The sequence below is a fragment of the Festucalex cinctus genome, chromosome 20, assembly GCF_051991245.1.
Source record: "Festucalex cinctus isolate MCC-2025b chromosome 20, RoL_Fcin_1.0, whole genome shotgun sequence".
Taxonomy (NCBI): domain Eukaryota; kingdom Metazoa; phylum Chordata; class Actinopteri; order Syngnathiformes; family Syngnathidae; genus Festucalex; species Festucalex cinctus.
In genome coordinates, this window is record NC_135430.1 from 2,866,374 (window position 1) to 2,889,411 (window position 23,038).

A 23,038-nucleotide genomic window follows, 5' to 3' on the forward strand; every position below is an offset into this window, starting at 1 on the left:
CAACAGCGCCTCACGCACACTGCAGGATAACTTTGACTAATGAGTGTGCTGTATAGCACAGTATAATGCATAGTAGGGCTGCACGATTAATCTAAATCTAACCGACATCGAGGTTTGACCAAGTGCACTAACCTAATCGCAAAACAGTGCGGTTTTAGATAGTTTTTCCTTTCTTTTTTTTTCCCTTTGGAGTTTGAGTGATAGCTGTATTAGCCAACCACAATTGCTGATGTGCGAGTCAATGCTGTTCAAAAAAAAAAAAAAAAGACTGATGAAGGGGAGGCAACTAGCGGGCGTGCTAAGCTAACATCGCTAACAGCAGCATTCACGTTTGTCTTGTTTGAATTTAATGATGCTACAAAAAAAATAATTGGGATGTTATTTTCCATTCTGTTATTATTCTAGATATGTAAGTATATTATAATCTCACCATAGCCTGAGCCTCAATGTCTTGTTTTATTGGCAAATTATTTGGTTTTGAAGCATAATGTAGGTCAAAGCTTCCCCCTGAGCATATTCACCAGAATAGGACATCTCCGCCTCATACTTTTAAATCAAATAGTGACATTATAGTATTGTAATAGTAAAATATTACTCAAATATTACTTGTCTGAAACTAAACTGATTCACAATTGTAGTGTTTGCATGGATTTTAATGTGTAAAATACAAAAATTGCATTTTTTTTTTTTTTTTTCCAAAATCGTGCAGCCCTAATGCCTGGAGGTCAACACCATATGCACACTCAAACTTTATACATTCACTGGCCATAAAATTAGCCACAATATTAACAAAATCCAAATGGACGGATAGAAAATAGAAAAGATAATTTTACAATTACAACTTGGGCCCGACCAATTAATCGTCCGAAATTAGCTCTTGATAGATTTAGGCCTTTTTGGCATACGTAAATAGATAAGTGACTTGAGCCAGACTGTTTTATCCTCATGACCTATATTCTTGCTATTTCTGCTTCCTATCTATTTAGAACCTTCCACACCTACTAGTTGAACATACCAACACATTGTTTAGGTTATGATGTACTGAGTCCTTCGTGGGCGTGCTTAAGACGGTTGAAATTACAAGCAATCATTTTGGAGACCAGGACTGAGGAAGCCTTGATGAATACAGTGCATTTATCAACAATAAATGCAAATAGTGTCTTCCTGAAAATGAGAAAAGAATTGGTTTTCTTTTGCAAAAATGAAAGCTACATTTTGTCGAGGTACGGTCTACTTTTTGTTTAAACCAAAGGGAAAAGCCTCACCTTTTTCCTGCTTTTTATACCTTTGAAAAATGGGTGCGCTATTGCACGGACCTTTCACACCGAGTGCAGTGTGATAAGACTTAGACTTAGACTTGACTTTATTGATCCCTTTGGGATGGCTCCCTCTGGGAAATTTACATTTAAAATAGTTGTAAAAAAAAAAAAAAAGACAATTGTTCCCAAAATGTATGAAGTACATGTATCAATTTGCTTGGAACATTTAACAAGTAGGGGTGGGACAAAAAACCGATTCGACCGGATCATCGTTCGTCAAGGGGAGCTAAATAACCGTATCGGTAGCAGACTCGTCAATCGATACGAAATCCGCCGGGAATCCTTAGATACATTGGTGGAAAGCAGTGGACCGGATATCGCGTGGCTGTGAATCGGTTGCGAGTGAGGCTTTATGGTTTTCATAACAATAGCAAGAGTTCTGCTCCGTGCGCTACTTGTTTTGTTTACATTCCAGTAGCATCACTTATTCAAGCTACTTCCGTGTTTACAGAGAGCTAGCTAAGTAGCGCTCAGAGACGCTTCATTCCCCGGATGTTGTAAACATAATGCAAAGACATTACGTGCCTTTTTGGGGAGGCCGCCCACCGTCAATGCCGGGCTCGCGACACGGCACGGGATAGTGCACGTGCGCGCGCACGTGCGTCACAACGAGTGACAACATGCAACTGAAGACTGTAGCAGAAGGAAGCCCGTGCCGTACATCTCTGTATTTCCCATGGCTATCGAGTCCTCTCGGTGCACTTGTATGTCCCGGCGTTGGTACTGCGACCCAAAAGAATTGGTACTGTGCGCGACTCAAAAGAATAACTCCCGTGACGATCCAATGCATGGATTCAAACTACACAGGTATGTCCCACAGCCAACACACCAGCTAAGCTAAAAGCACACTGGAACTGGAAGCATCTAATTTCTCAGTTTGTGGCTCCCTGTCAATGTACACAACTAGCATGAGCAGCAGATAGGAGAACTGAGACGTGCCCGCAATTACGTCATCAAACTCAAAATGAACGACAGCCCAAAAAAAAAAGAAAACATGAACAGTAGTGATTCCGTGGTCATCATCGTATCTCAGATTAAAAAAAAAAAAAAAAAGATGTCACACATTAACCAAAAATGAATGTGATGGCAAAATAAAAATAAAAATTGTTGATAAAAAGGGAAGGGCACTTTTGGCAATATTTTTGGTTATATTAAGTGGTTAAAATGTGTTTGATAGATTTATTGTTCCATCAGTTGGCTTCATATTTCTTTTGGCTGGACGGTAGGTTTATTTCATGTCTTAAATTTATGTTTCTGAACTACTTCACACTGTGCACATATTCTGTTTAATTGTGTTGGTGTCTTTTTAAAGGTTAAATATTTATATTTCAAATTAAATTATCAGCCTTTTGTTTTCCTGATCCTTATTTTGAATAGAAAAAAAAAAACAATTATAACTGTCAATAACGATTAATAAATATTTAAACTGATACATTTTTTAGTCATATCGCCCAGCCCTTTGTTGCGGTCTATTTAAATAATTGATTCAATATATAAAAATATAGAAGACATTTTTTTGTTGTTTTTTAACACATTTTAAGATACTGTAAAAATTTGTGGTGTTTTAAGATTAACGTCTACAAGCAACAAATGTCACTATAAGTTTTGAATATTGAAATGAATCGTATCGAATCGAAGATTGTATCGTTCCCAAACTTAATCAAACCGTATCGAACCGTTCTGTTCTGAAAGATATCGTTTTTCAATCGAATCGCAACCTGTGTATCGAGATACATATCGAATCGGCCTCTTGTCAGAGATTCCCACCCCCAGTAGAAACATACTTTTTTTTTTCTAATGAAAGAACGGAATCCAATCTTTCATGTGGTATACATCATGTTTATGTAGTCACAGAACACAATATTCTGTTTATCTTGAGAGGTGAGTGGAAATTGTCGGGGGGTTTTTGGATAATGTTTGGCAATAAAAGTTAAATATTGTGCACAAGTAATACACATTTTTTTTAAAAACCTAATACTAATACTGAAACTAACAAACTAAACTAAAACTAAGCATTTTTTTAAAGAACTAAACTAATAAAAACTAACAGAACCACCCTGAAAACTAATAAAAACAAACTAAAATGAAAAATTCCAAACTATAATAACCCTACTGCCATATTACAAATAAATTGGTTCATATACTATAGCATTTTTCTAAATATGCACAAGCACAAATAAATTATTCGTACAATTTTTAGGACTAAACACAATTCCTCTTCATAACATTATGTGGCCCTTGCGTCCTTCTGATTTTCTGTATGTGGCCCTCAAATGAAAAAGTTTGGACACCCCTGATTTAAGATAAAAGAACCGGCCGAATTTTTTTAATCCATTATGTATATATATATATATATATATATATATATAAATATATATATTAGGGGTGTTAAAAAATCGATTCGGCGATATATCGCGATACTACATCGCGCGATTCTCGAATCGATTAATTAAAAAAAAATCGATTTTTATTTTTTATTATTATTTTTTTTCCAAGAGCTCAGAATTGTTCATTCGGTAGTCTTACCGATTCAACGTCTTATCATCATTGCCTTTTTTTTTTTTTTTTTGTGTGTGTGAATCGATTTTTAAACTTCAATTTTTAATGGAAAAATATTCAACAAAACGTCTGACTTCGGGTTAGGATTCACACCTTGAGCATGGAAGAATGTTATATGAACGGAACATTAAGCCTTAATATTTTATTTTAATGCTGTTCAAACATGAAACAGATTACAACCTCTATAAGACTGAAATTTCAGATAAATAAATAATACATTTTCATATAAATCTTACACTCTCCAAGCTTACTGATTAGTATTTTCTAAATTTGAATGAAAAAAAATCGCAACAATCGACTTATAAATTCGTATCGGGATTAATCGGTATCGAATCGAATCGTGACCTGTGAATCGTGATACGAATCGAATCGTCAGGTACTAGGCAATTCACACCCCTAGTATATATATATATATATATATATATATATATATATATATATATATATATATATATATATATATATATTAGGGGTGTCACGATTCGCCAACTCCACGATTCGATTTAAATTTCGATTTTGGGGTCACGATTCGATTATTTTTTCGATTTTTTTTTTTTTTTTTTTTCGCTCCCCCACTTTATAACACAGAGGCATATGCTTCTGTAGGCTAAGGCTAGTCTATGATCATTGGTTCTATTCATTGTACAGTAAATCTTATTTCAAAAGATCGGCTACATATAGGTGATGCAATTTCCATATTATTTTTGTGTAAATTTATGTAATATATGATAATTGACATTAGGCAGGAATGATCAAATTCAAAGAATTTATTTACAATATAAAGTTAACCGTCTTGTTCTTACTGAAGTGTAAAATAAAAAATAAAAAAACAAAAACAAAAAGTCACAGTGGGTGCCTGCCATCTATTGACTGTTTTTGGTTACAACAGTGTGCTGTGCGTTCCTCTTAAAATAATGTGCAATGTGCAACAACAACAAAAAATATATTGTATCCAAAGTCATGGAACAAATACAGCCTGAACAAACTATATCCCAACATTTACAGTTGCTGGGCATACTGTAGCGTGGTTCAAGTACACTAATTAAATGTTTGAATCCAGCGTTTTCCAAGGCTGCAGGTCTGCTGCTATAAATAGACCTATGGATCTGGCGTTTCGCGCGAGCTGAAGTGTGTGGAAGTTTCACTGTAAATGAGGATGAAATAGTTGGTTGGACCGTTGTTTTCCCACTTCTAGTTGAATTTGATAAATCTAAATCTTTGTGATGCCTGCGTAAATGTCCCGTCATGTTTGTCGTGTTTCCCGTTGTTATAGGCTGGCGGCTCGGGCCCGCCGCCGGCTCCGCTCCCCTAGTATGTATGTGTGTGTTTGTGTCGGCTGGTGCCCGTATAATGGTACTTCAGTTTGAATGCGCCAGCGCGACACTCTGATTGGAGGACTGTGCCAGCGCGACACTCCGATTGGACGACTGTGCCAGCGCGACACTCCGATTGGACGACTGTGCCAGCGCGACGCTATTGTGTATCCGTGTATTAAATGCGGTTATTATTTGTTCACCTTCCACTTTCACTCCCTTGTCAAACCCCTGCCTGAAATTTCAATTAAAACTACTCAGATGTTAAAGTCGACCCGTGTTTATCTACTCTATATTTTCTGTTATTGTGTTACTTCCCTTCCCCTTGACGAGCCGGGCGTAACACCGTGGCCGAGTACAGTACGCGCACATAGCATATCTTGCAACTGTGGTCTTTTTATCGACAACGTGAACGTTGTCGACATAACTCACCGGGAACGCAAAATGTTTCCAAACTGGTGACGAGAGAAGCGGGAGCGGCTTGAAGCACCATTGCTGTGTCTGTCCGCGCTTGCCATCATGACTGCAGGAGAAGTCAGCTAACAAGTGCCGTTAGCTAGTAGCTGAATGGCTGCGTCTCATTTGCTTTCCTGGGAGGTGGCGGTGGCGGCGGGCGCGGGGGGGGGGGGCATCGAATCGTGTGTCCTCTCTTCTATTTCGATGCTCGAAATCGTGACGTAATTTCGATCGATTTCGATAAAAAATCGAAATCGTGACACCCTTAATATATATATATATATATATATATATATATATATATATATATATGTATATATATATATGTGTATATATATATATGTGTATATATATATATATATGTATATATATATATGTATATATATATATGTATATATATATGTATATATATATGTATATATATATATATATATATATGTATATGTATATATATATATATATATATATATATATATATATATGTATATATATATATATATATATATATATATATATGTATATATATTTTTTTTTTATCGGTTGTTTGAATTTGATTCTACCAAATAGCAGAATCAGCCTCAAAAAGTCCATCATAGTCGGTCTCCAAGTACATTTTTTAATTCAGAATTGGTGAATTTAGTATGATTAAATTCATTAGAAATACATTATTGTTTTATTATTTAAAGATTGTCTATTTGTGTCCTTACGATAGCCTGGCGACCAGTCGTGCGTGTAGCCTTTATGATGGTTTAACACAGATTATGTGACACAGCACTTCCAGTGGATCAAATTGTGTAAATGCGTTGTAATTGTTCAGGCACCAAAATCCTAATTTCCCATCAGCCGTCAAACTTGATTGTGACCGTTCATCCGTGACAGGGTGACGCGCGGTATCTAATCAGCAACTCAAAGGACCAGTCCATCAAGCTGTGGGACGTGAGGAAGTTCTCACCCAAAGAGGGATTGGCTGCCTCACGCCTGGCCGTCACCCAACAGAATTGGGATTACCGCTGGCAGCGGGTTCCCCAAAGAGGTATGTGCTATACGTTTGTGGTTGGGCAAACACAGTTGTGTATATAGGTCACAGCTGCGATTATATTGAGGAACGCATTACACGTGTCTATGAAAGAAATCTTTTTACTGGCCCACAGAATGATAACAGGTCACAGACAGGTGGTTGGGGACAATTAATCTTGTTAACACAGAAGTTGACAAATATTTACTTTACGAAGATATTGATGTAGCTTTTAGTTTATTCTTACAGTAATTTTATAATTATTTAAAGTTAATGATATACTGTACTGTATTACTATTAGGGATGTAACGATAATGGCAATATCGCGATATTAAAGCTGCCACAATATCGTCGTCGTCACGTTCACGATATTTAAATGCAACACATCTGTTATAAAAAGTCAGGTTGATTTCCATTTGTGCACTTCTAGCACCCTTTTTTTTTTTTTTAGTACAGTTTAATTTTCATTAGGGATGTTTTTCATGGCGGACCAAAACTGCCAAAATTCGAAATAAATAAATGACTAAATAAACAAATAAATGTCTAAAAGTGAATATAAAAATGAATATAAAAAAAGTATAATTCAAAAATTATATCTAAAAAAATAAATATAAATGGAAATAAATCTGTTTTTATTTTCACTTTTAGTCATTTATTTATTTAGACATTTTTTTTAATTTATTTATACATTTATTTATTTAGTCATCTATTTATCTATTTATTTAGACATTTATTTAGTCATTTACTTATGTATTTAGTCATTTATTTATTTAGTCATTTATTTACTTTGAATTTTGGCAGTTTTGGGCCGTACTGCCAAGTCGAAATGTTATTCAAATGAGGCGATGGTACTAAGCGTGTCTTGGGTTGGTCTCCACCGTTGCAAACAGCCTGTCATTGGCCAAGTGAGCAGCTCAGAGAACAAGGAAGTCTCACCGGCACAATATTGTGCTTTTTTTTTTAGTATGAGCTCATTTTCTCACAATATCGTGACCTTTTTTAAATATCGCCAACCTCCTCACATCATCCTGATAATTATCGTATCGTGAGCTTCATATAGTGATAATATCGTATCGTGATATTTGGATATCGTTACATCCCTAATTACTATACAGTTAAAAACATTAATTCATTGACTATTTGACTGGTTTTATTTCTGGAAAGGATTGTTGCATTTTGAATGTATGAAAAGAGCTGTTGATGGACTTGACTTAGCTAAAATTGAGTATAATTTTTCAGCCACGATGTGGCATTAGTGTTTCACTTTGTACATTAACGACACACTTACAGTCAGTGTTGCCAACATGGCGACTTTCCACTTTTGGTTTTTTTTTTGTGTCAAAAGTGAAAGCAACAAATTAGCGACTTTTTCTGGTAAACAAAACATTTAAGTCACAGTTATTCAGTGATGGCCCATTTGAATTGTAGTGGCATTGTAGTGCTAACCATATTTAGTAGGGGTGTTAAAAAAAATCGATTCGGCGATATATCGCGATACTACATCGCGCGATTCTCGAATCGATTCAATAAGGGCAGAATCAATTTTTTTTTTTTTTTTTTTTTTTTTTTTTTTTTTTTTTTTTAGGATTCACACCTTGAGCATGGAAGAATGTTATATGAACGGAACATTAAGCCTTAATATTTTATTTTAATGCTGTTCAAACATGAAACAGATTACAACCTCTATAAGACTGAAATTTCAGATAAATAAATAATACATTTTCATATAAATCTTACACTCTACAAGCTTACTGATTAGTATTTTCTAAATTTGAATGAAAAAAAATCGCAACAATCGCCTTATAAATTCGTATCGGGATTAATCGGTATCGAATCGAATCGTGACCTGTGAATCGTGATACGAATCGAATCGTCAGGTACTAGGCAATTCACACCCCTAATATTTAGCGTGTTTTTTTTATTTACTTTTTGCCTCTCCCACATTATTCCTCTTTCCTACAGTGTCCATTACAATTATATGTAAATTGTCAATTATGCAAATTAGGCGATACGACAGCCAACAGCTACTTTCCTTACTGGGGGAGTGCTGCGTCCAGTAAATTCAAATTCAAAAATTAAAACATGAGAAAAAGAAGCAACTCATAGACTCCTGCCCATTTTGTTCATTTAGACCAGGGGTGTCCAAACTTTTTCATTTGAGGGCCACATACAGAAAATCAGAAGGACGCAAGGGCCACATAATGTTATGAAGAGAAATTGTGTTTAGTCCTAAAAATTGTACAAATAATTTATTTGTGCTTTGGCATATTTAGAAAAATGCTACAGTATATAAACCAATTTATTTGTAATATGGGAGTAGGGTTATTATAGTTTTGGATTTTTTCATTTTAGTTAGTTTTTATTAGTTTTCAGGGTGGTTCTGTTCGTTTTTATTAGTTCTTTTAAAAAATGCTTAGTTTAGTTTAAGTATGAGTATTGTTTTTTTTTTTGTTTTTTTTAAAAAGGTGTATTACTTGTGCGCAATATTTAAAAAACACCATGGGAGCGACGTCATCCGAAGGTGCTTTTCTATTGGCTGCTGCTAGATGACGTCACTTCTGTGTGACATACTTTCAAACGTCATTATTTCGGTTTATATCAAAATAAATCTACTAAAAATCACATTTCAAATCATCCCCAAAGGCTCATGCATTAAATTAATTACCAAAGACTAAAACAAAGGACATCTTTGCTATAATTATAGTTAGTTTTAGTTAGTTTTGTAAACATTAAATGTACTTTCAGTTAGTTTTCATTTTTTAACTCATTCACTCCCAGCCGTTTTCACAGAAGCAATCCCGTTCGCTCCCGGCTGTTTTACTGGATTTTGACTGATTTTGCAAGGCCCACAGAATATTGTGTTCTATTACTATAAAAGCATGGAACCTATCAAAAGAAAGATTAAAGTCTCTTCTTTCATCAGGAAAAAAAGTATGTTTCTATCTGTTTACGTTTTGCAGCAATTAGCATTAGAAGAGAGCTAAGTTTAATCAGTTTTCACAAATCAATTTAAAATTCTAAGTAATTTAATTTCAACATGGCCCTGGTTGATCTCCTTTGCGCTGCTGCCACCTGCTGGCCGTTTGTGTAATAACTACCATTTCTGCAACCGTTCTTTGCAGTTGAGAGGCTGCATCAAAGCCTTCTGTATGCTCTAGCATAAAAAAAAAAAAAAAAAAAAAAAGAAACCTTAAATACGTCTTTGGGACACTTAAAACATAAAAAAAAAAAAAACGTATTTACACGTTATTGGGAGCAAATGAGTTAAAAAACATTTTGTTTGTATTTTATTTTGGCAACAATATTGTTTTTTTTGTTATTTCAAAATGTTTTTATTGTTTTTCACACAAAAATGTTGGCATGAACATTTGGAACAACCTGAATAGTAACATACATTAACACATATATCTTCCTCAATAACATTATAAAACACAAGCGCACCTATTTACAATAACCATTTCTACAATACAATTCAAAACATGTTCAAACAACAAAAGATAAGAGAAAGTAAAAAACGTAAGAAGAGAGGAAAGGAAAAGACATAAAGACAAGGAAGAGTGGGAGTGGGCGATTGTTCCAATGAGTTTGCATCAAATGTATCACTATAGTAATCCAGGAAGGGTTGCCATATAATTTGAAAATTCTCCTTTTGCACCGTGGTTCTAATTTTTTCCAGTTGGAGAAAGGACATGGTCAGTCACCCAACGAGAGTGTTTTGGAGGTAGTGGAGATTTCCAATTTAAAAGAATCAAACGGCGAGCAAGTAATGAAGAAAACGCTATCAACTGAGACTGACCCTTTGAAACTCTTTTTACCTGTACAACGCCAAATATTGCAGTGATTGGATCAGGGTCGATCCTTTTTCTACAAATGTAGGAAAATGTATCAAAAATTTCAGACAAAAACTTCTGTAAATTTGGACAGGACCAAAACATGTGTGCCATGATGCTGCAGCTTGTTTACAGTGGACACAAGTAGGATCGATATTTGGAAAGATTTTGGCTAGTTTAGTCCTTCAATAATGCAATCGGTTAAAAACTTTAAATTGTATTTGTCTATGTTTGACACAAATGGATGACATTATGTACTTTATTGATGGCTCTTTGCCAAATTTCATCAGTGAAGTTTAAATTCAAATCACCTTCCCACTGGGTTTTCAGGGGAAGAAGTGATAGACAATTGATGCTATGGATAATTTTATACAACCGGGACACACCACCCGTTTGTCTAAGATTTAAAGTTAGACATTTGTCGAGGGGGGTGCAATCTGGTGCAAGCGGAAATTATGAAAACTGAGTGCGAACAAAGTCACAAACCTGGAGATATCGGAAAAAATGGGATCTTGGTATGTTGAGTTTTGTAATTAGTTGTTCAAAAGTCGCAAAATTTCCGTCCAAAAATAGGTTTCCCACACATTTCACACCTTGTCTGGCCGAGGTTAAAAAAGCAGTATCAATCAATGATGGTTTGAACGTTACATTTTTAATTAGGGGCGAGGGGGAGAGAGGCACACAACAGCGATGCCAGAGAGACTGAAGGGCAGTCATGTTGTTCCATTCATAACCAGCTTGGCAACTTTGATTTATCTTTCTTTTCTCTTTATCTTTTCTGACCTTTTCTCTGGTCTCCTGACCATTTGAACGACTCTGGCGAGACTCTGAAGTACCTGGTTAAGGTGAAGGGTAATGGGATTTCTATAAGGTTTTAGGTGAATTAATGAGTATAAATTTATATGTATTTGCACGCACGCGCGCACACGCACGCACACATACACACACAAAAAAAAAAGGGCAATGATGATAAGACGTTGAATCGGTAAGACTACCGAAGAACAATTCTGAGCTCTTAAAAAAATAAAAAAAATAAAAAATAAAAATAACCAGCTTGGCCCGTCTCCATTCACACTCAAATTATACCAGTAAGCCAGTTTAAAGATATTAGCAGCCCAGTAATAATGTAAGAAATTTGGTAGTCCCAGTCCACCCTCTTCCCTACGTCTCTCAAGAACTGCTTTCCGAGCGCGAGGTATGGATTTGTTCCAAATAAAGCAGCTAATGTGCCCGTCCAGCTTCCGAAAAAATGATTTAGGCAAAAATATGGGGATTGTTTGAAATAAATACAAAATCTTCGGCAATATGACCATCTGAACAGAATTGATACGGCCCGCCAAGGATAAAGGGAGCGAACACCAGCGACACAAGTCCTCCTTAATTTGATTTAAAAGAGTTTTGAAATTAGCTTCAAATAGATCCCTGTACCTAGTGTTCACACCCAAGTATGTCATGGGGCCGACTGAAGTTTTAAAAGGGTAGGAATCATAAGTGTGATTTTTTGCCATAACATTAATAGGAAGTAATATACTTATAATAGAATTAATCTGATACCCAGATGACTTGCCAAACTGCGTAATTATATCTAAACATTTTGGAATTGAGGTATCTGGATCTGATAGGAACAGCAGCAGATCGTCTGCATACAACGAAACTTTGTGAACCACACCACCCCTTGGAATCCCCTGCATGTCTACACTCTGTCTCAAGGCCATAGCAAGTGACTCAATGGCCAGATCAAAAAGGAACAATATTGTTTTTTTGAATTGTAGTTTTAGCTTTTTCATTAGTTTTAGTTAACTAAAATAACCTTTAACTCTTTGACTGCCAAAGACGTTTCATGATGATTAGTAAAATTCCAGTGAATGGAATGCGATCTTTCATTTCGTAGCCACATTGTATATGTAGTAAAGGCAAACTATATTGTTTTTGCCTTGAAAGATGAGTTAAAATGCTCAAAAGTGGCTGGCACTGTGGATTTTTTTGTTTTGTTTTTATAACGCCTGGCAGTCAAAGAGTTTTAATGGCACCTGTTTTTCGATACCCTCCCTTCTTACTTTGACCATCTCCAAACATTTTTGTTTTGTTTATTTTATTTGAACTGAGTCAAATGCCATTTTTAGCATATGTCGCGGGCCACTGAAAAATGGACGGCGGGCCGCAAATGGCCCCGGGCCCTAGTTTGGACACCACTGATTTAAACTAATAAATACTCCCAGCTCCCCTCAAATATATGTAATAATTTTATAGTTATTATCGCAACATTGTGTTGCGGTGAAGCCTTACTGAATGCTGATGACGTCATTTTGTCAAGGCCCAAACTCACATTCTGCTTTCAGAGCCAAGAAAATGATCTGAAATTGCCGAACAAAATAAGCCTAAGAGCAGTTGTGTTCAGCCCGAGATCTAAGACTCATGCTAGACCTTTTTGAGAGCTTCAGGTCGATCCTAACTGCTAACCGAGCAGAATGTGACTCAGTCATGTCTGGGGTCACGCCAGGTTTAAGTTTGAGTTCATGACCGTGAGGTCAAGTGTCTGTTTTGAACTGATGTAACAAGCATCTAGTTTCAACTGGTTTTAGGCTATGTGATGTGAGGAATCTTTAATCCCTTTACCTGGTCAACAACCAATCAGATAATTCTATGTCAGTCCTGTTACCCACATGTCTAGTCACAACCAATCAGATTGATTCCTTGTCTATATAAGTCTCCTGAGAAGTGTATCTTTGTCGGATTATTACATCTGTTACCACTGTCTCTCTGTGCAACTCTTTGTGTCTCATCTAGCCAAGTTTGTTCCATGCCTTTCAACTCTTTCTTCTCCACGTTGTTTGCGTTGCAGCCCTCAGGCGACACAAGCTGGCCGGCGACACCTCGGTGATGACTTACCGTGGCCACGGCGTCCTGCACACGCTCATTCGCTGCCGTTTCTCGCCCGAGTTCAGCACAGGACAGAGGTTCATCTACTCTGGGTGCTCCACCGGCAAGATCGTCAGTGAGTGGAGCTCCGTTTTGAACAGCAGCCTCTCCAATTGAATATCATTTTATTTATTTATTTTTAATAACGTGTGTTGTCCTTGGACAACAGTCTACGACGTGCTGACGGGTGCCGTCGTTTCCAAATTGGTGGGTCATGGTGCCTGCGTGAGGGACGTCTCTTGGCACCCGTACGAAGACAACATCATCAGTAGCTCTGTGAGTGCCATGATAAATGTTTACAAGGTTCCTACGCATGTGCGGAAAATATGGAATTAGATTTTACAGTCGTCCAGTCAATGAAGACTGAAGTGAGAGTCAATGTTGCCAACTTGCCACAGTTAAAAATGTAACTTTACTCATTCAGTGGCAGCCATTTTCAGAGCCTCCTTTATCTTACCACGTGAAAATGTTGGTCATTACTACAGATATCACGCCACATACGTCATGACGCGTGTCACAAATTAACCCGTCTGTGTACCTGGCAGAGCTATAACTATTAGGGGTGTAACGATAAGCGCAATATCATAATATCGTGATTTTTGTCACAATATCGTCGTCGTCATGTTGACAATATTTAAAGGGATCCTTCACTTATTTAGCCCATTACAGCAATACAACGTTAATATTTTGTCTATAATTAATTTGATACTTTCATTATTTTTCACATAGAAATAGTACCTCTAAAAACAAATTTTGCAACTTGCTGTCGACTGAAAATGACATCACAAGGGCTCAGGTAACCAATCACAGCTCAGCTTGTGAATGTCACATGACTAAACCTAGAAAACAGGTTCCGGTGGCGCGGTAGACACTTCCGGTGGCGCGGTAGACAAGATGGCCGCGTAGTGACTGAGCTCCGGGTATCAGCCGCAAATTTGATAATAATTCAAGAGTCTTACTCGTCGAAACGAATTTATTTTGTTGCCATAATGAGTGGGGATAAAAGTAAGAAGAAAGGTTATGGGCTATGACACAATGTTGAGCGAGAAACCGAAGGAGAAGCTGCGCCATGTGATAGCGTAGCGAATCAAGATGGAGCCCCGAAAGGGAACGAAACTCTGGATTCAATTCGTGAAGAAATGAGCGAGGTTATGACATCGGGGATGGCTTCGCTTCAAGCCGAACTCAAAAAAGACCTTGCTGACTTCCGAGCATGTTTTCGAGAAGACATTAAAAAACAAATGGAGGAGCTCACCGCGGAGGTAAACCGGAAGATAAACGAAGTGACAAATTGAGTCGAGGGGACGGCTAAACGTGTCGGAGAAGTGGAGAAGTTTAGCCGACATGGAGAAATGGGACATTGGTGTCAAAGAGACTCTCACCCAATTTCTTACTAACCAACGGGCTTTAAAGGAGAAAGTGGCGGATTTGGAAGGGCGCTCCCGGCGCAAGAATACTCGAATCTATGGTATACCCGAGGACGCTGAGGGTACATCCTTTGTGGCTTTCATTGAAAATTTTCTCATGTCGGAGCTGGGAGCCGAAAGTGACCCGGACTTGAGAATTGAACGCGCACATCGTGCTCTGGCCCCCAAGCCTCCATCGGGTGCCCCCCCTCGTTCCATGGTGGTTCGCTTCCTTCGGTTCTCAGTGAAAGAGCAGATTCTTTGAGACGCATGGAGGAAGAAGCTTCGGATTCAAAACAAACCAGTATATTATGATCACGATTATGCTACGGAAGTACAGAGCAAACGGAAGCAATATATCCCCGTAAAGAAGGCGTTGAAAGTAGAGATAGACCGATATGCTTTTTTCAGGGCCGATACCGATTCCGATTATCGGTAGTCAAAGAGGCAGATAACCGATATTTGAAGCCGATATTCATTTGCAGTAAAAGTTAAAATGTTGGCACCAAATTTTTGAATAATGCAAACCCTAACCCTTCTTTACAATGGATTCTCACACTGCACTTTTCATTTTACATCCTTCTATCTGCAATAAGACGTTGGTGGCGGGGGGAGTTAAATGTGGGGGCCAATGTGACATTACCTTTTATAGCATTTGGGATACTTGTAGTTTTATTCTATAAATGTTATATTTTTATATTTTGAAGTAATAGGAGGAACCCTGTCATTCAAAATGTGCATCAGCTGTGGCATTACTTATTACTACAGCAAAAAAAAAATAAAAAAAATTCCATGAGAAAAACTATTCATCCCTGAACACCATACAGTTCTTGTAGACCTTATTATAATTATTGTTATTGTTACCATATAGACAGTTTTGATAAGCTGAGGATCTTAAATCGAGAACAGCAATATCATGCTACTCCTCTCTACAAGAGAACTGTCAAAAGACACTTCATCATGTAGTTTAGTGCCACTTAGGATGCCCCAATCAACGCAGAAAAAGGTAGAGTAAAATAACTTGGTTATAATAATAGTAAGAATAACTTGGTTAAACAGACATTGTTGCGGTGGACCGCTGCCACTTTCTGCTGTTTAATGTGTTTTACACTTCTAGACACGTGTGTGTATATGGGCCCACTATTCTCTCACTACTGTACTGTACTGTATCACTTAATGGCACAGATGTACTTGTCTAAATAATAACTGGGCTGCAACATTGCTAATTCACATTAACAAGCACTGTCTTAGCTGTCCACATGAATAGTTACTAACACACGAGAAAGTTATACAACACACCAAACATGAGCTCATTATTCAAAGTATGAGGCACGTAACGAAATTACATCACTGAACATTAATTGCAGCCGACTACGGCCGTAGATGTTACATATTAGTGGTATCCATTGAGAGCATAATGTCCCAACTCACAGCAGACATGACGTGAAAAGAGAGACAAAACAAGCAAATAAGCACACTATACTTTAGTGCACTTCTCTACTAATGCCAAACATACGGAAGAGAACACGTTCGTGTAGTTAAACGGTGTTTGAGACACTTAATTAGTTACGGAGCGGACTTTAACGAGGTGCACAACGAGCTGTCAATCAAATCGACGTCGAAGCTTTAAGGCACACAATGGCAAACCAGTGCGACAAATAAACACAATATAAAGTAACTAAACGCTATTTAGTGTCACTGTGGCATCTCACTGCATAATAACCGCTATGCAACAAGTAGTGGACGTGACCACAGAATGCAATGTGTGCGTCACGAGAGGTAAATATAATGACATTACTCTACTCTTAACATGGAACTAGACAATATAATAATGACAACTGTTAATATTTGGAACCTTTCTAACAAACATTATTTACTTAATTAAGTGAAAATGTGTGTGATTCCCTCCCCGAGTAGTTCAAGTAGCGAATTAGCTACTGGGTGTTAGCCTACATGCTAAGCTGAACACACCACTGTTAGCTAGCGGGGATTCAATGCAAGGCAATGCAGCTCCATTCATATAGTGCATTTAATACACAACATAATTCAATGTGTTTAGCTTATCATGGTGAAACGATCGGCGGAGTCTCTTCTCTTTTAACTTACCTTCGAAGCATGTGTCTGTCGCGTTGTGTCCGTGGGTGCGTGTGTGACCGGCTACTGTGATACAGGCATACACTACTGATTGGTTCTGGCTCTTGCACGGCTAACCAATCAAATGCTGCTATGGGCGTTACATTGCTGGAGTTGGACTCCATAACAGACAGAGACGCTCTGGGCTGCATTCGAAGCGAAAAGACGGAGTTTTAAATGGATCGCTCATATCGGCCGTCAGATTAATAAAACAGACCGATACCGATATGTACCAATATGTCAAATATCGGCCCCGATTATCGGCCCGACCGATTATCGGTCTATCTCTAGTTGAAAGACAAGGGCATACGTTTCCAAACCCCCCTAACGAAGATGCGAGTCTTTTTTGACACTGGCACCGTCATGTACAACAACGCGAGGCACGCAGCGGAGGACCTGCGGAGACGAGGATTCGAGGTGGCTGAAATTGCCGGCGGATCAGAAGAGGAAAGCGTCTCAGAGGAGACGCTGGCTCGACTTCTACCTTGGGAGTCAGCCAAGACGTAGCGTGCGGGAGGGAGACAGCGGTTCCGGCGGCAAATTCGGGAGAAGCTGAGTGAGTACCGCAGAATGGGGCCCGAGCCCTCAGCGGGGGATGAATGAGACAACCGATTGGAACTTCCCACTACTGGACATCTACTATACCGGCGATATGAGAAGGCTGATACCTGTGGATTAATGTTCACGCCACAAGACGTTTTTTTTTCTACAGAGGGCCCCCACTTTGTGGCAAGACCCCTCACAATTAGAAGCGACATGTTAGCTTCCCTGTTGGAAGTTCTGTTTGTTTGTTTTTCTTTGTTTTTATTTTTTCTCCTTTTTGTTTGGTTTTGTTGGTCCGAGATGTTACAAGTGCAATGTTTCAAAGGTAAGAAAAATACCTTATCAATATTATAACATTCTCTCTTTGAATGTAAATGGGTTGAATAATCCCATCAAGAGAAGTAAAATGATAGCTAAAGTAAAAAAGGAGAAAGCCAGTGTATTATTTTGGCAGGAAACTCATTTATCTGATGGTGAGCATGATACATTAAAGAAGATGGGCTTTAGAAACTCCTTCTTTTCATCATATTAAAATGGTAAAAAGAGGGGTGTTGCTATACTGGTGGCAAATAATGCTAAATTTGAGTTTATATCTCAAATCAATGATAAGGAAGGTAGCTATGTCTTAGTAAAAGGAGAAATTGACCAAAAAGAAGTGACTTTGCTCAATGTATATCCCCCCCCTAAAGTGATATATTGTTTTTTAGAAGGGTTTTCGATCTGATTGCAACAGAAACATATGGGACTCTTATCTGTGCTGGAGATTTTTTAACATACTTTTGAACCCGCAATTGGATACATCTAATAGAAAAAGAGGAAAGAATTCAACTGAAAAAAAATTTAACAGGATGATGAAAGAACTGGGTTTGATTGATGTCTGGCGGGCCACACAGGGGTCCAACCCAGGGCACACGTTCTATTCTGCACGTCATGCAGCCTATTCTCGACTGGACTGTTTTTTACTGCTAAATAGGGATTTGCATAGAATAAGAAATTGTAGAATAGGTCAGAGGGACCTCTAAGATCATACAGGCGTTTATCTGACATTACATCTTGATAGCAAACAACGGAAAACTATGTGGAGACTGGAGACTCAACACTGGGATGCTTAATGACCACGCCTTTATACAGTCAATGGAAAACGACCTTGCCCTATATATGACGGACAATGATACAGGAGATGTAGGCCCAAATATCTTATGGGATGCAGCCAAAGCTGTACTTAGGGGGAAGCTAATAGCAAGGATGTCTGCACTGCGAAAGGCAAAAATGGACTAAATTACAGGGAAAATTGAGAGATTTGGAGGAAGCAAATATTGTCGGAAAGAACCCCAAAGTGGAACTCGAAATTAGAAATGTCAAACAGGAAATAGATAAAATATTAAGTGAAGAGGTAGAGAAAAATATAAGGTTTATGAAACAACGATACTATGAAGCGGGCCCTAGGGCAACTAGATTGTTAGCATGGAGACTCAAAAAACAACAGGCTGAAAATACAATTTATAGTATTAGAGATCCGGTAACAAATAAAATGACTAATTGTCTGGAGGGAATACAAAGTGCATTTGAAACTTATTACAAATCTTTATATTCCCAGGCAAGCCAAAATGATGAACATTCAATAATTGAATTTCTTAATTCATTAGACTTACCTACATTAGGTACAGAAATTAACGATAACTTTATATCCCCAAAAACAAGGGATGAAATAAATTATGCTATTTCAAATTTAAATTCATCCAAATCATGTGGGTTGGATGGTTTCCCCCCCGGCATAGTATAAGTTAATGAGAGAACACCTGCTTCCTCTGCTGGAGCCTTGTTTTAATTATGCCTTAAAGGGGGGCCCCATCTCTCCCTCTTGGAGAGAGGCTTTCATATCAGTGATTCCAAAAGAGGGAAAGGACAAAATGGAATGTAAAGGTTATAGACCGATTAGCGTTCTGAATATTGACTATAAATTGTATGCCACCATTTTAGCAAAAAGACTGCAAAAAGCGATGCCATGGTTAATAGATGAGGATCAAACTGGATTTATAAAAAACAGGCAGACTCAAGACAACATAAGGAAGGCCTTACATTAAATAGAACAGATCCATAAAAATCAAATGGATGCTGTCGTCCTCAGCTTAGACGCGGAAAAAGCATTTGATTCCGTTGGGTGGGAATTTTTGTACTTGGTCATGGACAGATTTGGTTTTTGTAGAGAATTCATAGGATGTGTACAGGGTCTCGATACCCCCCCTACAGCAAGAATAAAGTTTAATGGAAGTCTCTCTAATTCAATACATTTACAACGTGGATGCCGACAAGGTTGTCCCCTTAGTCCTCGCCTTTTTAATTTATTTATCGAACCATTAGCCCAAGCAGTTCGCCAGGAGACGGGATTGAGAGGTATCCCAATAAGAGGGGAAGAATATAAAATAAGTCTGTATGCGGATGATGTATTAATTACATTAAGGAATCCTCACTTAGGCCTGCCTCTACTAATGACAATGTTGGAAACGTATGGAAAATATTCTGGTTATGTCCTAAATATACATAAGACACAGGTTATGGTGTTTAATTATGCCCCTACACAGGACCTTTTTACAAAATTTAATTTCAAATGGCAGTCGAATTAACTACTTGGGAGTGTGTTTACTAGTGTTGTTCCGATACCGATACTGGTATCGGCAGAGGTGCCGATACTGCATTAAAACAGTGGTATCGGTATCGGTGACTACTCACAAGTAACATACCGATACCATTAATTCCAACGCTAATATAGGATTTTGGATGCAGCATTTTGTGTCTTGCTGGTGCACGACATTCACTGATACGTGACATGTTCACTGCATGCCGATCTAAGATATCCTATTGGCCCTTGAATGCCCTGAACCAATAGCAGGACAGCTTTTTCAAGTTGAGGGAAAAAAAAACTTAAGTATCGGTATGGTATCGGTATCGGTATCAGTATCGGGGGCCAAAAAATGGTATCGGAACAACACTAGTGTTTACCCAAAGATCTTTCACAGTTATTTGAAGTCAATTATATGAGTATTAATAAGACAATATATGATGATCTAAATAGGTGGAGCTTGCTCCCTCTTGATTTTGACAGTAGAATTAGAACGGTAAAGATGAATATCCTTCCGAGACTTCTTGTATCTTTTTTTGTCATTGCCGGTAGACATCCCCCCGAGACAATTTAGAGAATGGAATCAACATATTTCACGATTTGTTTGGAATAATAAGAAACCCAGAGTCAGACTTGCTACCCTCCAGCTTCCAGTGGAAGGAGGTGGTATGGCCCTCCCGTCCCTGAGGGATTATTATTTAGCAGCACAGTTGAGACCTCTGGTAAACTGGTGTAACCCACTTTATATAGCTAAATGGAAAACTATAGAGCTGTCTTTGACTGATGTACCAACACAGGCATTGCTGGGATATGCAGGAATGGTAAAGGAAACATTACAAACAACTAGCCAGTGGGTTAATTTTTCACTGAAAGTGTGGGAAGACGTGGTTAAGAAATTCCACCTCCAGGAACAGATTACTTTACTTAGGTGGCCAGCATATGATTCTGAATTTACACCATCTTTGCTAGACCATAGTTACAGGCAATGGATCGATGGTGGCATTGCCTCTATGTGCATAATTGTCAAAAACTGGGAGCTCAGAAGCTTTGATCATTTATGTCAGAACCATGGGTTAGGCAGGCAGGATTTTTATAGGTACCTGCAGCTCCGAGATTATTTTTATAAAAAATTGAGAGGTCGTGACCCAGTAGCTCAATCAAAGATTGTCCGTATATTTGTGGATGCTTACGACTCAGCTAGTAGCAAAGGATTAATAAGTAAAATATATAATGGTATTGTTTCATTAAATATGGTCACCACGGACTATGTGAAGCATCGCTGGGAGAAAGAACTGAACATCGAAATAAGGGCCAACATGTGGCTGGATTCTTGGAAAACGCAAGCTTCTTCTACTGTCTCCTGGACTTTTGCTGGAAAAACTTAATTCGCTACTTTATTACTCCGAAGTGGAAGTCTAAACAGACTGGTACACAGTTGAGCTGCTGGAGGGAATGTGGAGAGCCTATGGCGGATCACGCTCATATATTTTGGTCCTGCTCCGCCATCCAGTTTTTCTGGAAAGAGGTGGCAGGGATTGTTTCGAGGGTTTTGCATCTTGATATATGTGTGTCCTTTTCAGTTCTTTATCTGGGAATTATGCCGGAAAGATTTGAAAAAAACGATGTTTATCTTTATCGGATTTTGTTGGCAGTTGCCAAGAAGGCTATCACAAAACACTGGATGCAGAAAACCTGTCCCAGTGTGGACCTTTTTGTTAATATTGTGAAACAGATACATGTCTTACAGCAGATGACATATACTATACGTCTTCAAAAAGATCTGGGTGAAAGACGATGGCAGAAATGGTATGCATACCTGAGCAATGCTGCAGATTGTCTGTAAGGATGTGTAAAAAAATGGTAAAATAAAAAGGTTTAAAAAAAAACAACTAGAAAACAGGTGAGCTGTGATTGGTTACCTGAGCCCTAGTGATATCATTTTCAGTCGACAGCAAGTTGCAAAAAAGTTACTAATTGTACATCAAAAATATATTAATGTTTGACTGTCAAAAATGGCTAAATAAGGAAAGTATCCCTTTAAATGCAACACATCTGTTAAAAATGTCAGGTTGATTTCCACTTGTGCAGTTCTAGCACCCTCTGGTGGCTAGTTTTTTAGTGCAATTTAATTTCATTAGGGATGTTTTGGCCCTTCTATGTTTAAAATCTACGCCATTTGTCAGATGAAGGTGAACATAATATTCCTGTGACGCAACTCAATGTGTGTGTGCATTAACAACAAAATAATAATAATGTAATAATAATAAAACAATAATAATGTAACATTGATCTTATGTACAAAAGCAAAATATTTTGCTTTTTTTATGTCATTTTTTTACAATATTGTGACCTTTTTTAAATATCGCCAACCTCCCCACAATATCATGATAATTATCGTATTGTGAGCGTCATATCGTGATAATATCGTATCGTGACATTTGGATATCGTTACATCCCTAATAACTACAAATTTCAACTTTATGCTGTTATGCTGAGGTAACGATGAAAGTCAAACAACCAAATGTCTGATGATGAATCAGGAGATTAAGTGCTCAGTTGAGGCACTGCGTTAGCGGCCTGATGCTAACTTCGGGGTCGACACGGCAACAGGTACGTTAAAGAATGTCACACAAAACAAACGATTCGATATACATGTATCGTTGCACCCCTAATATATACTAAAATAAAAAAATTAGAATGCCTTTTTTTGCTCCCATTTTGAACGAAAGCACCCACGAATTTTATTTTATTTTTTTCACTCACTCACCCACAGAAGCTTAGTGTGTGAATGAGTGAGTGAAGAAAAAAAAATCCGTGCGTGCTTTCAAATTGCCGTGGGAGTGACGTCACGCAGCAGACACGTTCGCCCGGCCCCGTTTGCGACACGCCACCCCCCCGCTCTGCGATTGGCTGGAGGGTTGTAAA

The 23,038-nt window shown here is 37.9% G+C and overlaps 1 protein-coding gene across 3 annotated transcripts in view; it reads left to right on the forward strand.

Moving 5' to 3' along the window:
• The window catches only part of dcaf11 (ddb1 and cul4 associated factor 11), an 86,558-nt gene that overhangs the window by 61,651 nt on the left and 1,869 nt on the right, over positions 1–23,038 (forward strand). For all 3 annotated transcript variants that reach the window (XM_077509433.1, XM_077509434.1, XM_077509435.1), the window contains 3 exons: positions 6,527–6,680; positions 13,335–13,487; positions 13,581–13,687. In XM_077509433.1, the coding sequence (XP_077365559.1) occupies positions 6,527–6,680; positions 13,335–13,487; positions 13,581–13,687 (414 nt within the window). The remainder of the gene's footprint in view (positions 1–6,526; positions 6,681–13,334; positions 13,488–13,580; positions 13,688–23,038) is intronic.